Source organism: Phalacrocorax aristotelis, chromosome 3, assembly GCF_949628215.1.
Source record: "Phalacrocorax aristotelis chromosome 3, bGulAri2.1, whole genome shotgun sequence".
In the NCBI taxonomy this organism is placed as follows: domain Eukaryota; kingdom Metazoa; phylum Chordata; class Aves; order Suliformes; family Phalacrocoracidae; genus Phalacrocorax; species Phalacrocorax aristotelis.
Genome location: NC_134278.1, coordinates 130,446,441 through 130,462,150, shown reverse-complemented (window position 1 = coordinate 130,462,150; position 15,710 = coordinate 130,446,441). Strand labels below are relative to the sequence as shown.

Here is a 15,710-nt window from a genome sequence, read left to right as displayed (position 1 = left end):
TGAAATAATAATGAAATTGCACTTCAGGGGCACCTTTATAAAATTAATTCTGCCGAGATAAGTTGCACTTCAGAAGATTTATTGTTGGCGTTCAGCGGGGTCTGTCAGGTATAGGCGCACCGGCGGGGGCTCCCGGGTGCGGTCGGGTTTGGGTGCCGGTGCCCGGCCCAGGAGAGGGGGGCCGGAGCCGGCATCGGGGGGGGAGGAACCCCGTGCCCCCCCCCCCGCACCCCCTCCGAGCTCCCCCCCGCCTGCCGGGCGCCCCGTCGGGGCGGCTGTCCCGGGGCCGCGCACACCGGCGCGAAGGCGGACGGGACACGGAGCCGCGGACACGCACACGCACACACCCCCGCACACCCCTCCACACGTACACCCCCCCCACACCCACGGACACCCGCAAGCAGCCGCGCAGACCAAGGCCCGCAGCCCAGCGCCCACGAGTCTGCGCGCCCGCCCCGCTGCGGCTCTGCCTTCGGGTTCAAGTTTCCAAAACCGCGGAAAGTTAAAAAAAAAAGAAAAAAAAAGGCAAAATAACCCGAAGCGAAGCCGGAGGGCGCGGGGGGGTGGGGGCGCGGAGGAGGCGGTGGCCCACGGGCAGCCGTCTGGGCTCCCCGCAGGCGCCGGGCCGGGCCGGCGCGGCCGTCGGGGCCGGGAGGGTCCTGTCCCGGAGGGCTGGGGGGGGACACACGGGACACACACACGCCCCCACGCCCACGGATTACCACGTCCTGCCGTAGAGCAGGTTGGGGCTGACCATGCCGCCGTTGTAGTCGACGCCGGCCGAGTCCATGGGGGCCAGGGGGGGGACCGGGCCGTGCAGCGCCGGCGGGCTGGGCGAGAGCTCCTCCAGGTCAGCCGCCTGCCCCAGCGAGCCGGGGTGCGGGTGGGCGGCGGCGGGGGCGGCGGGGGGCGGCGGGGGGGCGGCGGGCTGCCCGGGGGCCGGGGTGCCGCTGCCCGGCGGCGGGCAGGGCTTGCCGTCCTTCACCAGCACGGGCACGGCGACGCGGCGCGGCGAGTGCTGCTGGCAGAGGCCGCCGTCGGGGTGCAGCTGCTGGGCGGCCGCCTTGTCCTTGGCCTGGCGCTTCATCTTGTAGCGGTGGTTCTGGAACCAGATCTTCACCTGGGTGGGGGTGAGGTGGATCAGGCTGGCCAGGTGCTCCCGCTCCGGCGCCGACAGGTACTTCTGCTGCTTGAAGCGCCGCTCCAGCTCGTAGACCTGCGCCTGGGAGAAGAGCACCCTCCTCTTCCTCCGCGGGGCCGCGTGGAGCGGCACGATGGCCTTGGCGCCCTCGGCGATGCCGCTCAGGCCGCCCATCCCGGCCACGTTCATCCCTGCCGACGGGCCCATGAACCTGGAGACTGAGCGGGACAGGGGGCTCAGCGCCGGCGGCCGCCCCCTCGGGGCTCCCCCCGCCCGCCCGCCGCCCGCCGCCCCGCGCCCCCACTTACTGCTGGAGTAGCGAGGGTCGCCGCCGGCCCCGTACCAGCCGCCGCCCGCCGCCGCGCCGCTCCGCATCCCCTCGGGGTAGGCGGGCAGCTCGCCCATGTTGCCCAACCCGCCGTTGCAGTAGCCCCCGACGGCGCCGTGCGGGAACTGGGACACGCCGTGGGGCATGTGGTAGGCGGCCGCCCCGGTGGGGCCCGCCACGACGTGCTGGGGCACGGCGGCGGCGGCGGCGGCGGGGGGGGGCACGGGCGGCTGGCGGTAGGGCCCGAGGGGCGCGCCCAGCCCGCCCGCCCCGTCCATGCCGCCGAACTTCTTGTAGCTCTCCTCCATGGGGCTGAGGATGTCGGTGACCGAGAAGGGCGTCGTGTGCTTGGGGCTCAGCGACATGGCGCGGCGGGCCGGGACGGGCCGGGCGCTGCCGCCGCCACCGGCGAGCCGTGCGCGGGCGAGGCGCGGCGGCCACCAGCCCCGGGCGCCGGTAGCTCGCCGTTTCTTTTAGCCCGGCGCCGGGTTTACGCCAGACGCGGGGGGGCGGAGCGAGCGAGCCCGGCGGGGGAGAGCGGCGGCGGGCGGCCCCGTCCCCTCCCCGCCTCCCGCCGCCCTCCCCGGCCCCCTCCTCCCGGCCATTGTCCTGCACCCGACCGACGGCTCTTAAGCCCGGCCACCCCGGGGCAGCGCCGGAGCGGCCCCGGCCCGGGCCGAGCCCCGCGGCCCTCGCCCGTAAGTACCTGCCCGCACCCCCCTCCTCCCCCCCCCAACCCGCGGTGGGCTGCGCGGCACAGGCGGGGGGGGCGCGGACCGCACCTGCCTGCCTGCCTGCCTGTCTGTCGTGTGTGTCCCCCAAAATACACCGTCCCCGGGGCAGCGGGACGGCCGCGGCGCGGACCCGAACCCGACGGGACGGCCCCGACGGCGGGAACCGGGGAAACCCCTCTGCCGGGCGGATTCCCCGGGGGCGGGCGGCCTCGGGCCGGGAGAGGCAGCGGGCTGGTCCCGGCCCCTCGGGCGGCGGGAGGGACCCCCGGGCTGCCGCGCCCCGCAGCCGGAGCCGCTGCCTCCGGGGTGCGGGCCCGGGACGGGGACCTGCGCGACGCCGGGAGCCCTTTCAGGGGGGATGCTTCGTTTGCGGCTTTGTATTTTTGTTTGTTTGGGGGAGGTCGGTCGTTGTTCGTTTGTTCGCTGGTTTTGAGACAACGAAATGCTCCCTCGGGGCCGCCCGTCCCGGTGGCTGGGGGCCGGGGGGCAGGCGGGACGCGCTCCCCCTTCCCCGGGCTGCGGCTGCGGCGGCTCCTGCGGCGGGACACGGCGACCGTCGCGGGCTGCGGCCGGGGCTGCCTCCTGCTCCCGGCGGGCGGGAGGGAGCGGCGGGGACGGTCCGGGGTCCCTTTGCAGGCCGGGCTTGCCTTCTCCCCCCACCCCGGACGCGGGGCCGGGGGCTCGCCCGCTGCGGGGAGCCGCGGGGTGCGGCCGGCCGTCGCTGCTTTCACTGCCCCGGGGGCGACGCGACGGGGCGGCCGGGCGGTGCCGACCCTCGGGGGGCAGCCAGAGCCCCCGGCACCTCTGCGCGGATCCCCCGCGCTCCACCTATCCAGCGCTGTAGGGGCGGGTGGCGAGCCCCGCAGCAGCGGCGAGCTGATCCTGCACGAACACCGCAGGAGCCCACGCACAGCCCTTGCGAGTGGGGACCGGCAGAGCTGCGCTGTCCGTACAAACAGATAAAACTTGGTGTGTGCAATAAGCAGCACCTGCACCGCACCCCCCTGGGCGTGCATCCATCTGTCCATTCCCCATGTTCGCCCTGCTCCAGGAGGGGCTGAGCCCCGTTTTGGGGAGCCAGAAATGTCCCACACCTTGGGGCCGGACACTTCCCCTCCCCGAACCCCATCCTCTCCCTGACCCCTTTGGTGAAAGATGCTGGGCAAAGCACCTCCAGCACTAGGGTGATCATCAGAGAAAAATAAACCATAAAAAATCAGGGCGAGGACAGTTCTGCTTCTTAAAGTTTGTGCTGTCCCCCCTTAAACGCTGAAGACCCCTGGTGCAGGGCAGAAGTTACACAAGTTCAGACCTCTGCAAGCACTACTGCTCTGGCTGCTCATCTGTCTGATACTCCCGCTCCCCATCGATTTTATCTGCAACGTTTTATTCAGTTGCAATTTTCCCACAGTTCAGACAGAATTCCTGGTGCCTGCCTTATTTTTTCCTGTGCCTGTTTTCCCCCTCCCTGCTTCAAAAAAAATGTTTAAAACCCCTGCCCTGTGTCGCTGCCCACCGTTGTTTGCTGCGCAGAGGGCCTGCTGCCACTCCTCTGTCCCTGCACTCTGTCCCTGCGGCAGGAGGTGACCCACCAGTGAGACCCGCCTGCCCGTCGGGGCACCCCGGGGGGACACAGCTCTGCCCGCTCGCCCTGAGGGACGGGGCCCTGCTGCAGAGCCCCCGCTGCCCATGCCCACCATCCCGGGCATTTCCAGGTGCTGAGGGTACAGCTGTGCTGCACCCTGTGGCGCTGAGCATCGTCTGAGCTCAACTCTTACTTCACCAGAGTCTTCCTCAAAAGGTTGACTCTTATACTTGTATTTTGGGTTTGTTGGTTGTTTTTTTTTTTCCTTGAAGAGAGTTTTCCATCCCTTTTGGAGCTGCTGGAAACTGTGTCTTCTCTGGACTTAGAGGTGCTCTTTTGTTGTCGGGGTGGGTGGCATCATCCTGATGGATGGGGATCAGGGCCTGAGCCTCCCCCAGGACCCCCAGCCTGCAGAAGGAGGGAGGGGGACCCCCATCAGCCCTGAGGGGAAAGATCCCTGGGGTTAACCTGCAGCTTGGCAAACCAAGGACCCTGCAGCGCCCCGGGCTCCGTGCAGGTGAGACCCCTGGGAGGTGATGGATGGAGACTGGCTGGGAGAGGTGGTGAGCGGCGCTCCCGCTCCTTGTCAGGGAGGGGACAGGCTGCTCCTGGTGCCTGGGGATGATTCCGTGTAAGCTGCTGGGGCAGGCAGGGTGTTTGGGATCTCACTGAGGCCTTAGCACTGCTTTCGGAACAAACCAGACAGAAATTAGGTAAAGGGATGAGCAGGACTGGCCCCACACCCATGAGCCTGGCAGGTGTGACCCAGGTCTTCAGGGTCTGGCACAAAGAAGGTGGCCCGTAAGGACTCGCACAATGGGCACAGCTTAAGCACCTGTGGCCGCTGCTTACGCACTGAAGCATTTAACTGGGGACCTTGTGTGCAAGGATTGTAATACTACGGGTCTGCTCAGCCAGAGAGCGGCCCAGGAAGGGGGAGCCGGTAGAGGAATGACCCTGAACACATCAGCCACGGCCAAACTCCTGCTGGAGGAGCTGGGACGAGGAGTGATGCGGGGCGTTTCACCAGTGACGGGGCTGGGAGTGGCTCTCAAGGTCTGTGGCGGGTCTCTGGGGGCGCAGCGGGGACTGACCTGGTCCCCTGCCCACTGGGGGACACCCCTGGCCCCAATTCCCTGGGGGCAGAGGCCGCCCCTCCCTGCATCCCCTCACAGAGCTAAAGGGGAAGCACAGCCTGGGGGGAGCTGAAAGAAATGCAGCCAACAAAATTCCTCGTGTTTGTTTTCCTCTGAAAACACCCCAGAATTTTTCCCACAGCAGCAGCATGTGTTTTTTATATAAAAAGTGTAACATTGTAACGGAGGCTTTCCTCATTTCTTAAACCGGGCATCCGAACTGTCTTGAAACTGGCCCTTTCCTTTCGGCAGGGCCAGTATCAAATATTTGGTCCCCATTAAAACGAAGTATCGTGGTGATTTTTTCCCCTTTGCTGTTTTACTCTAGCAGAAACCCAGCACACTCCTTTGTTCCAGTTCAACTTCAGTGACTGGATTTTCTGATGGGGAGAAGGTGTTTGATTTCATTAGAACGTGCTGGACTGGTGGTAAAGAAATCCCTGTTGATATGGCAAGTGTTTCACAAAAAACCAATCTCTTAAAATCATCCTCATTTACAGAACATATATTTTTCTAACTTAATCGGTTGTTACGTGGAAGTGCCATGCAAAAATGGACCATGTCCTTCCATAGCCTGGGAGGATCAAGCTGCAGATTTCAAGCAAAGTAGTTTCAAAAGAAGATTTTTTTTTCAAACAAGACATAACAAATGCAATAAGGCTGACAGTGATAGGGAAGAACCTACTGAGAAGTCAAACTATTAGGTTTTAATTTTTTTGAATTATTTTCCTAGCTTCCTGATTACACACCTTCCACAGAAGGTCACCTTTATTTAAAGCTGCGGGAGTGCAGATGTTATTTCAGAGATCAGTTTGTCTTTCTGATAATAATGACGCATTTTGGCCGTACGGTGCTCATTTCCACACATAAGTTGTTCTTGCTATTTGAGACCGTGCCTATTACAGTAAAGATATTGACCTTGGCAAGACACAATTGACATATAGATAGAGGCTGATTTTTTTTTGGCGTTTTTCAGTAATCCAGTATAAATGCTAATTTATTTCTGTGGCAGCTTGCCTAAAAGCAATAGTTTCTTCTAAATAATCAGCGATAGTCGCTCATTGCCGAGTTACAGTGTTGTGATCACAGTTGATGGCAGTTTGCCTTGATTCAGCTCTTACCAATAATTTGCAGAGATTAAAAGGGTCTTGGAAATGGAGGCTTAAAGAATTGCTTTCTAAAGACGTTGTTAGATTGAAAAAGGAACCTGGGGTTTCCAGTGCACTCTAAAATCATTTCCACATAAACCCCAGATTTAGTAGTTTTAAGTGTCACTAAATGGCTTGTTCACAGGGAAAGAAAGATATTTATGCGACATAAAGAGATCTCTGCTCCTGCTGCAGATGTTGGTCTCGCTGCCTGTGCCCGGGTAGGTGCGCGTCGCCCTTTCCAGGGGAAATCGAGCACTTAAAAAGTAATTGTGGGCAGGAATTAATGGCCAGGGAGGGTGTTTGCTCGGGGGGAGCGGTGCTTGCTGGCAGGAACGGCTGGCGGTGCCGCCGCACGGGGCCCGGCCGCTGCAGGAGACGCTGTCGCAGATTTGGGGGGTTTGCTGTACTAAAGCCACCAGCAGGCTTACAGGGAGGGTGCGCATTATTCTCACTGCACCGGACATCTATCCACCCCTGCAGTTCCCTTCCTTCCATGAGGACAATGACCATCAGACTGTTACCATTTACAATATTTTTCTTTGCGACAGTAGGTTTTCCTTACGTTACTCTTTGGGCAAAAAACCCACTAAACATATTGGACTTCTCAAGTCCTTCCCTGAAAGTCCTGCTTGCCGGATGGATTTTTTTTCCTTGGGCCTTTTTCCCTGAGGAATCTTTCTTGCCCTTTCCCAGCACCTGCAGCAGGCAGGGTGTCTGCAGTGCCTCACAGATGCTGTGTGTTGTGCTGAAATTGCCTCCTGAGCCCTGAACTATCCATCCCATCACCTGCTGCTCCTAGCAGGCACGGCCTTGCAGGGCGAGGACATGTCTATCTGGCTGTCTGTGCCTGTCCCATCCTCGCTGATGGCTTGGGGCAGTGCCTATCCCATCACCTGGGTGGTGGGATAGGCTGGCTGAGCCCTCGAGAGAGCCCAGGAGGGTTCATCCCCCCTCTGCCCTTGGTGCCCAGGCACGTGGGTGCTGCATTTGGCTGCCTTAAGCCCACGGTGTGCAGCCACGGCTGGGTGTTGCATGGCTCTGATCACCTTTTGGTAGTAAACTCTTCCTGTAGCCATCTACTATGCTGTTAATTTGGAGGGTGGCTGAAAATACTAGTATTCCTTTCAGATTTTCTTCTGAACCACTGGAAAAGATGCTGAGCAGCACAAGACCCCTCTAGAAACACCCTGTGGGTTGGCAGTAGGTGCAGCTATCGCCTGGGCTCAGTTGCTGATCCTGTTAACGAGGATTACATTGATTTCATCCAGCACTGATCCTGCAGTCAGTGAATCCCTCGGGCCTGGGGTAGATGGTATCAGCAGTTACCTCCACTAAGCATGTTTTCCTTTCATTGAAATAATGACAAGATTGTTCACCCCGATGTGTTTTGCACATTAACGGGCACTGACTCGGCTGCCAGCTCCCGGTCCTTGTGTTTCTGGCCAGCTGTTCGTGCCCTGCCGTGGAGCGCTGCTGAGCTGGCAGCCCGCAGGGATGAGTCGCTGTGGCCGGCTGCTAGCAGCTCGCACAGATGTGGGCTGTTATTAGGTGCCTTGATTGACTCCTGCCTGGAGACACACAGGTTTATTAAGGCCCATGGGCAGGCAAGGTGCTCCCCAGGACCTGCTGTGGGCTCTGCCCCCTTCTGCTTTGCCTGGTGCAGGGCTTGGGTGGCAGCTTCTGCAGCTGTGGGAGTACAAGCCAGTTTTCCTCCTGCCTGTGGGAGGGGATGTTTCCAGCTGCAGAGGTTCCAGGTAAATGTTTTGTGTCCTCAGGTCAGGCTGGGAAAAGTTTCTGGCAAGAGAAACATGGTGACGTGTGGCGAAGTGAACAGAGCTGTCTCCTGTGGGGCTCTCGGGTGCAGAGGACGTTGGTCCTCTGAGTTAAATGAAATATCCAAGAGCTACTTCTAATGTTTTCCTAATTACTGATGCAGTAGAAAATATTCCAGTGCTGTGGACAGTAGCATCTTGTCCCACTTTTCCTCAAATAGCAGAACGTAAATATTTATTTGGCGTTCCAGCCTTTTCTGCAAGGTTCACTGAACCCTGCACCGCTTCTGGCTAGCAGCGGGCTTGTGCTGCTGCTGGCTCCTTTGTGCTGTGCCGCAGCCTCCTGGCCAACTTCCCCTTCTCTCTTTGTTGATACAGTGTTCTTTTATTCCATATTGTTTTCCTTTCCTTTTTAATTAGTAGGGTTGAATAACAAGGCTGGCTTTCCTCATCACCGCAGTGTGTGGGGCTCGATGACTTCTCTGCAAGGGAACGCCAGTAAAATCTGGGTGCCCGTGTTACTGCTTGGGTTATTTTCTGTTGCTGTTCGACATTTCCTCCTGCTGCATGCTGCTTATAACTGCTTCTGGCTCTGGAAGAGGAGCCCTTTGACATGGGACGTGGCTGTTTGTCTGTCCAGATGTTGTACCTGGCCCGGGCTGTGCTTAGAGATGGCAGAGGGATTATCACACACCTTCATGCTCCTTAGCAGCTCGATTAGATGCACGCACAGGATGCGGGGGCTCTAATACACTTCTGAGACGTGGGGGTGAATTTTAATGCTGCCTCTCCTGTCCTGCTCTCTCACCCAGGAGAGAGCTTTCTGCTGATGTGAGGGCTACCCAAATCCATGTGGCTTCTTCCCTCTGTTGACAAAGGCTCAGTGTTTCCCCTGAGCCCCCTTACTTAAGTATTTTACTAATTTAACACCAATTTTTTTGTCTCACCATATCCATTCTCTCTTGTGCCCAGGCCAGAGACCTGAGCTGAGCTCTTTGTCAGGTCTGACACCATTGCTGATTTGCAAAACGCTGACCCCCAGTTTGTCTTGATGTTTGCTGGAGCTGCTGGGCCCTCGTCTGCCCGAGGGTTTCATGGCTGTGGCTTGCTTTCCATTGAGGAGGCTAAACTCTTCTGGAGTGGAGGGAGGCCCTCAGCCACTGGCCTCTGTGCATGCTCAGGAGTCCATGATGCAAACAACTTATTTAGCAAACTGCAAAAAGATTTATGTTACCCAGGGAGTATTAAAGAATCACAGAATCATTAAGGTTGGAAAAGACATTTAGGATCACCAAGTCCAACCATCAGTCCAACACCCCCAGGCCTCCTAAACCATGCCCTGAAGGGCCACATCTACACATCTTTTAAATACCCCCAGGGACGGTGACTCCCCCACCTCTCTGGGCAGCCTGTGCCAGCGCCTGTCCGCTCTGGCAGGGAAGACATTTTCCCTAATATTCAACCTAAACCTCCCCGACACAGCTTGAAGCCATTTCCTCTCATTTTATTGCTTTTTACTTGGGAGTCAAAGGCTGCCTATATCCAGCCTGGATAGTAGGTTGAGAAGTTAGACAGTCTTCAGGCACAGAGCTCTAAACAAAACCCAGACAGGCATTTAACAATGCATGAGTTTTCTTTGGAAGTGGAAAAAAAGATGAGAACCCCTCCGTGCTCATTTGATGACACCTCCTGGTTTTCTTTGTTGGCACCCTTACGTTAGCACGTGGTCAGGGTGACTCTTTGGGTTAGATTTAGGTACCGTGTGAGGAAATCGCAAAGCAGAGGGACTTTCTGAAGGATCCTCTCCATTACTTTTGAAGCCAGAATAATAAATATTCCTTGTATAATTAGAAGTAATCATAGTTATTCGGAGCCCTGGCTCCAGGAGGCTGAGCAGGGCAAGGGGGTTACCAGAGTGGGGAGAAAACTCCTCTTTTGGAGGAAGGGTTTCTGTGCCAGCCCTGTGGAGCAGGAGCATGTCTGACAGGCAGCATAGGTGCAAGACCTGGCACGGGGAAATGGAATTGCATTCCCAGTGATGTGGAGAGTGAGGGAAGCTGGTCCGTGGGGCTTTGTTTATCAGTAGTGTGGCTGTGGGTGCTGGCGATGGCACTCAGCTGTGAAGCTGGGCTTTAAGGGTGTTTATCCCCTTGACAATTGCCTGTGAAGGGAGGGCTCACCTGTCTGGTCTGACAAAGTGAAGGGGAGCTGAGGAGCAGCTCCTGCTGGTCCCACCAAGGAGATGAGGACGTGGCCGTTTCCACAGGGTGTGAGATGAGGCTGCCTCCCTGGTGGCAACGGGGGTTCGGCTGTTTTGGGAGATGGGGAGCACACAGCAGAGCAGCACCTCCCACGGCAGCGCTGGGGCTTGCTGCCCTGTCCCCTGGCGTGGCAGGAGCCGGGGATGTGACATGGCAGAGCTTTCCTGCTGGGACAGACCTGCGGGAGCTGTGATGTGACAGCCAGCTCTGCTGCTGGACCACCTCAAGTCAGGACCTTGCAAAGGGCACCTGAGCATGCATGTGGCATGCTGGCACCCCAGTCAGTTCTTCTGACTCCCTACGGTGGGAGGACTGGAATATACACAACAAAAGAATATTCTCAAGAAATCAGAAGGGGATAATGGAGGCACCAGAAAGACAGTTTTCTAAAGAAGAAACCATGTCTGAGCTATTTCTTTTAATTAAATTACACTGAGGGAAGCCAATGCATGTAGAGATGACTTACAGTATTGGCTATTAGGAATCAAGAGGCAACACTTGAAATTAACCAAAGCGAGCTTGCATCCGAGTGCTGTCACATGGACAGAGCAGAGCAGGGGTGGCTGGTGGTGGGGTGCAAGGTGCCCTTTGGCTGGGAGAGGGAGTCTCTGTGCCCTGGTGACCTCATTTCTCTGCCCTTCTGTGCAGAGGAAGGTTCGCCTTTAGGCTACCCTGCGCCTGCTCGGAGGTGTCTGGCCTGTCCAACAGTTTGTGTGGTATGAGTGGGGTTCTTTAGACCTCATGAAGGACCATAAACCCTGGTGAAAAATCAATGGGAGTTTTGTTCCTAACTGGGAGGTATTTTCTTCAAGGGCATTGGGTGCTTCAGGCTGCTGTCTCGTGCTGCTGGACCTCTCCAACCCACCCAGAGCATCCGTGCACTCTGCAGCCAGGTACCGACTCATCTTTCCTTCTTGGGTGCCTGTCAGCACCTCCAGGTACTGGAATAACTTCATAAATCCCCCTGGGGTGAAGCCAGCTCTGGTTTGAGCACGGGGCAGCCACGCTACCCTCTCGCCATTCTCTGCTGTGCTGCCCTGCCTGGCTCAGCCAGAACAGGACTAGTAGCTCGATTACAGCACCGTGCTGTTCCTCGGTCAGCCTCTTGCGCAGAGCCAGCAAAGGCCACGTAGGCATTCTTTAAATCTGACTTCTATATCCAGCGAGCCTGTAGTTCAGCATCTTGAGGCTCTCAATGTATATGAAAGTTTATGGGACAGCCTGGTATGGAGGTGATCTGCATGGAGGGGAGCAGAGCCAGTAACTGGCCAGGTCAAGACTGAGTCAGGAGGAGTTGGTTAAACTGGTTTTATGAATTATGTGGACCTGGACGAGACTAGTTCTGCTCTCAAAGGAGCAAGCGGTGGTAAAAGGCACTCTGGAAAAGCATCTCCCAGGTTCCCTCCACAGAAATCCCTATTGTTGTAGCCACCTCTGCCTAGAAAGCTGCTGCACAGGGAAATGAGCTTTGGGGTTTAGAAGGCTGCAGAGGGGTGAGTGCCCTGCTGATGCCTTCCTAGTGTCTGGAATAGGCTGCTGCATCCCGAGGAGTGGCGTTCACAGGCTAAGCTTCACGGCGTGTGGTACCCTGATGACGATGAATGCAACCGAGCCATTATTTCACTGCTCTCACCTGCAGGAGGCAGCACTTTGGGGGAAAAAAAAAAAGCTGGAAATGTCACATTTTTGAAGTGCTGAAATACGCAATTGATGGGCCAGGTATGTTAAAACAGCAGAGGCAAAGGAAAAAGAAGTTTGATACTTGAACAAGGCATCCAAGCAGATGTTTAAGAGGTGCTGGCCTCTTCCAGATTGTGTTAATAAAAGATTTCATTAGGTTAAAAAAGAGGAAACTTAAGTTAAGGACCTTCTCTTCTCTGCTGTGTGTTTTCTTGTCCTCAAGGTTATCCTCTTTTTCATACCCTGGGTTGCTGCTCCAGTTCATTGTTTTCTTCCCTTGCTGCCACACGTGATGTGCAGGCTCTGACCCATGGGTGTCACAGGTTTCCTGGTGGTGCTTGTCACCATGGAGTTGCAGTCTGCAAAGCGATAGTGCCATTAAAAAGAAGCATTGCCTTCAACAACCAGCAAAGCAGAGCAGGTGGCAACGATGGCACAACTGCCTGGGATGCTCTGGAGGTGGGTGCCTGGCGGAGTGCCTTTGTTTACCTGCTTATTCTTTACCCCTGAAGATCTGCATGTGGATGGGGGAGAGGGGGGAGCTGAGGGAGCCATGGGTGCCTGGGCACCATGCCTGAAAGGAGCAACAGACACCTGTAAATTCCCCGCTCTTACTTTTATTTTTTTTTTTTCCTGCAGGAACCTGCTCTGCTCCAGGGTTCTTGGGCCATTCGGGGTGGGAACTGTGCCTGAGTCCCAGGGCTGTTTATTTTTAGCATGGGAACTGTGCCTGGGCTGCTCCATCATGCCTTGTAGGCTTATGAGGGCTGGTCCAGAGCCCACAGCAGGGTGTCCCATGCAGGGCTGTCCTGTGCTGGGCTCCCAATATGGGCGAGTATGCTCCCCACTGCCTGCAAGCGCTGGGCATACCTGCTCAAGGGCAAGGGTAGGGGTGAGTGTCTTCTCAGGGGGTTTCTTGTGTTTGTACTCACTCTTACCAAGAGCCAGTCTTCATTATTTTATTTTTGTTTTTAATTCACATTGTATGTCTGGTGTAAGGCACTGGGTTTGACCCAGGTCTAAAACCTGTCTGCGTTGGTCCATGGGGAAGCTGGTAACTCTGCGTGCTGATGTCTCCTTTTCTGTCTGTGGGATGGAGTTGCCTCCCATGTGAGGTTTTTGAAGGCTTCAGGTTTTATGTGCAAAAACTGGCTGTGTCCTCCTATCAACCCCATGCAAAGTGGGAACTGAGTTGCAAGAGGTGCTGGGAAGCTGCTGATGTCCACTGTCACCATTGTGCTCGCTAAAAATACAGAAACAAAATGACCTGATAGCCAGGGCCGGGGGGGGAGGTAGGACTGACCTTACCTCTCTGGAAAGCAGTGGGGTTTGGGGCTGTGCAAGCCAGTGTGAGCATTGGCACCCACCAGGGCAGAGCCTGCGGTGGTGTACGGGTCCAAGCAGCGAGATCGCTGCCTGGCGTGGGCTTCCCCCGCATGGCTTCTCGGGAGAAGGTGGCCAACAGCATCAAGGTGGGAGATAACAGGTTATTTCTCATTCCTCTGTGATTCCTGCTGAGCTTACTGCTAAGGAATGGTGATTTGGGGCCCTGTCATGTGGTCCCTGGCATCCAAAATGCCACACAACATCCCTGCCGGGGCAGGCTTGCACAACAAGTGCATGCTGGTATGGAGGTCCTGCCGCTTGAATATTTATAACACCTTTGCTATGTTCATTCTAGCATTAAACTGCTAATTAATTATGACATTTGTACTACTTCATTTTTCACTGTGAATCTGCAGAACCTGGCAGGCAGTTAATTAGCTCTCTCTATGCAAAGGATACTAAGGAAAAATAATTGCTTGAGGAATCATCATCGCGTTCTTTCAGAAAGGTCTTACCTATGAGCTGGCTTAAAGCTTGCTAGATTTGCACTTTGAAAGATGCCTCTGTCAAAGGCCAATCCTTTGGAAGAGAGATTTGAAGGAAAAGGTTATCTCAGAGATGTGGCTCAGTGGGTGTTATTTAGTGCTTGTGAGTCCAAGGGAAATCAATTATCTAAACAACTCCTGTTCTGGAATGGATTTCTTTATTCTTCTTTAAATATGTACTCATCTTTGTCTTCATATTGATGTGTACAGCCAACAAACCTGAGACTGAGGGAGGAAATCTCTCAACCTCCAGGCTTCTTGCAGCTATTTCCTGGGAAAGGGTGAGTGAGGGTCTTCCCCATCATGTTTTTTTTAATTTAAAAACAGATTTTTAAAGAAAAAAAAAGAAGAGCTATGGAGGAAAGGTGCTTACAAATGGCCTCTGGTTTCATATGCCCCTGGTCTTCTCTTCCTGCAAGTATCCTGACCTCACGAACACACAAACCTGTCTAAGCCCCTCGAGGGGTTTGGTGACATGGCTGAAATTGCTCCTGGGCTGATGGTTACGGTGCGTCCTGCCTGTAGGGCTGCCCAGGCTTTTGGATCTCGCTGCTTCTGGGGGGGTATTTGCCTGGGGCAGGTTCCTGAGAGGGTTTGGCAGCACATCACGGGGCAGCTGCTCCTGTTTCTCCCATCTTTGCTGCTGTCTAATGCAGCTTTTTTTTACGGCCCTGCCAGCATGCTGGGCATTGCTCTTCATATTTTCTGGCTTCTCCTGTAACAAAAACAGGTCTGTGCCCGCTACAGGCTCCCTGGGATAAGGAGCAGTTTTTATTTTTGGGCAACAAGGACAAGCAGAAAAACAGAATAATGAAAATGGTATTTGTGCCTACAGGGATAAACAGGCATTTTCTTAAACAGATTGAAACCTACAGCGGGTATGCTTGCCCTCAGCACTCCCTTTGAGAAACTTGTTTTATTAGCAGATAGTTACATGTTGAGGTTACCGAAGGAGCATTACAGTAATGGAGTTGACATCTATATAATGGAGTTGACATTTTATTGAAAGGAAAAAGAAAAAACCTTAACAAACAGAGTTCCCTTCCCTCCCCCTTTCTTTATTTCCTTATTTTGCTGTCATCAATTGCAATAAGGCACACAAACTTTGAACAGCCGTTGATGCTGGCAATTTAATAAAATTTCATACAACGGTAGGTGCTTCAGGAATGTTAGCAGGACTAATCAGACTGCTGTAAACTTGAACTTTGCTGAGAAATCAAGGCAATAGCTTGTTCAACAGCAAATCATAACAATTTGAATCAATTCTTGGCAGCACGCTCTTGTTATTAACTATTACACACAGTCTTGGCTTCCAGTTTGTGTTAGGGGCTTTTAGCAAGAAGTTCAGAATAGGGAATCTCTTCCTGGAGGACAATGCTTCATTTCTGAACTAGTTAATGGATGGGCTTTGCTCTGTTGGGGCCGCTGATTAGATTTGTGTCGGTTTTGCACTGGATTGGGCTGGGGTGTAAAGAAGGTTCTCTGCATGCCAGATCCATTAGAGAAGATTCAGGATAAGAGGGACAAACAAGCACATTTGGGCTTACCCAGATGAAAGGAGGCGCCAGAGCAAGATACCAAATGGATTGGAAAAAAAAAGAGAACAGAAACAGAAAACCATCTTCAGTCTTTGAGTCCATGAGAAGCGTCAGTGAAGCATTTTTCAGACCTTGCTCTCCAAGACTGTATTTTGGATTTCTTGTATTAACTTGTGACGACTGAGTCAGCAGCTACAGCTAGGCTGTCGCTAAAGGGCTGTAAAACATGGACCTTCCTCACTGTGGAAGATGAACCATTCAAGTCTTCATCTCTGATTCAGGCAATCAAGAAACGGAAACTGTCTGTAGTTCTCCCTTCTGGCTGCATTGTCCTGGCCTTTACTTGTTCTGGGTGCAGCAAAAGGATCACTTAAGAAAAACAAAAACTCTGCTCCTGAAATGCTTTTCAGAAGTAATTTTTTTTTTTAATTAACAAATGTTACAAGTCCCTTGTTGGCTTCTGCTCTTCCCTCTGTACTGTGATTTAAGGAACTCATCTGGGGTTTTTTTTAT

At 55.0% G+C, this 15,710-nt stretch overlaps 1 protein-coding gene across 1 annotated transcript; it reads right to left on the bottom strand.

The window, feature by feature from the left end:
• Nucleotides 1–367: 367 nt before the first annotated feature.
• On the bottom strand, nucleotides 368–1,834 carry NKX2-4 (NK2 homeobox 4). Its single transcript, XM_075089900.1, has 3 exons — nucleotides 1,450–1,834; nucleotides 896–1,359; nucleotides 368–859 (listed from the first exon to the last, which is right to left on the bottom strand). Exons 1-3 carry the CDS (start codon nucleotides 1,832–1,834, stop codon nucleotides 719–721), a joined length of 990 nt encoding a protein of 329 aa, XP_074946001.1. The 3' UTR covers nucleotides 368–718.
• Nucleotides 1,835–15,710: the final 13,876 nt, after the last annotated feature.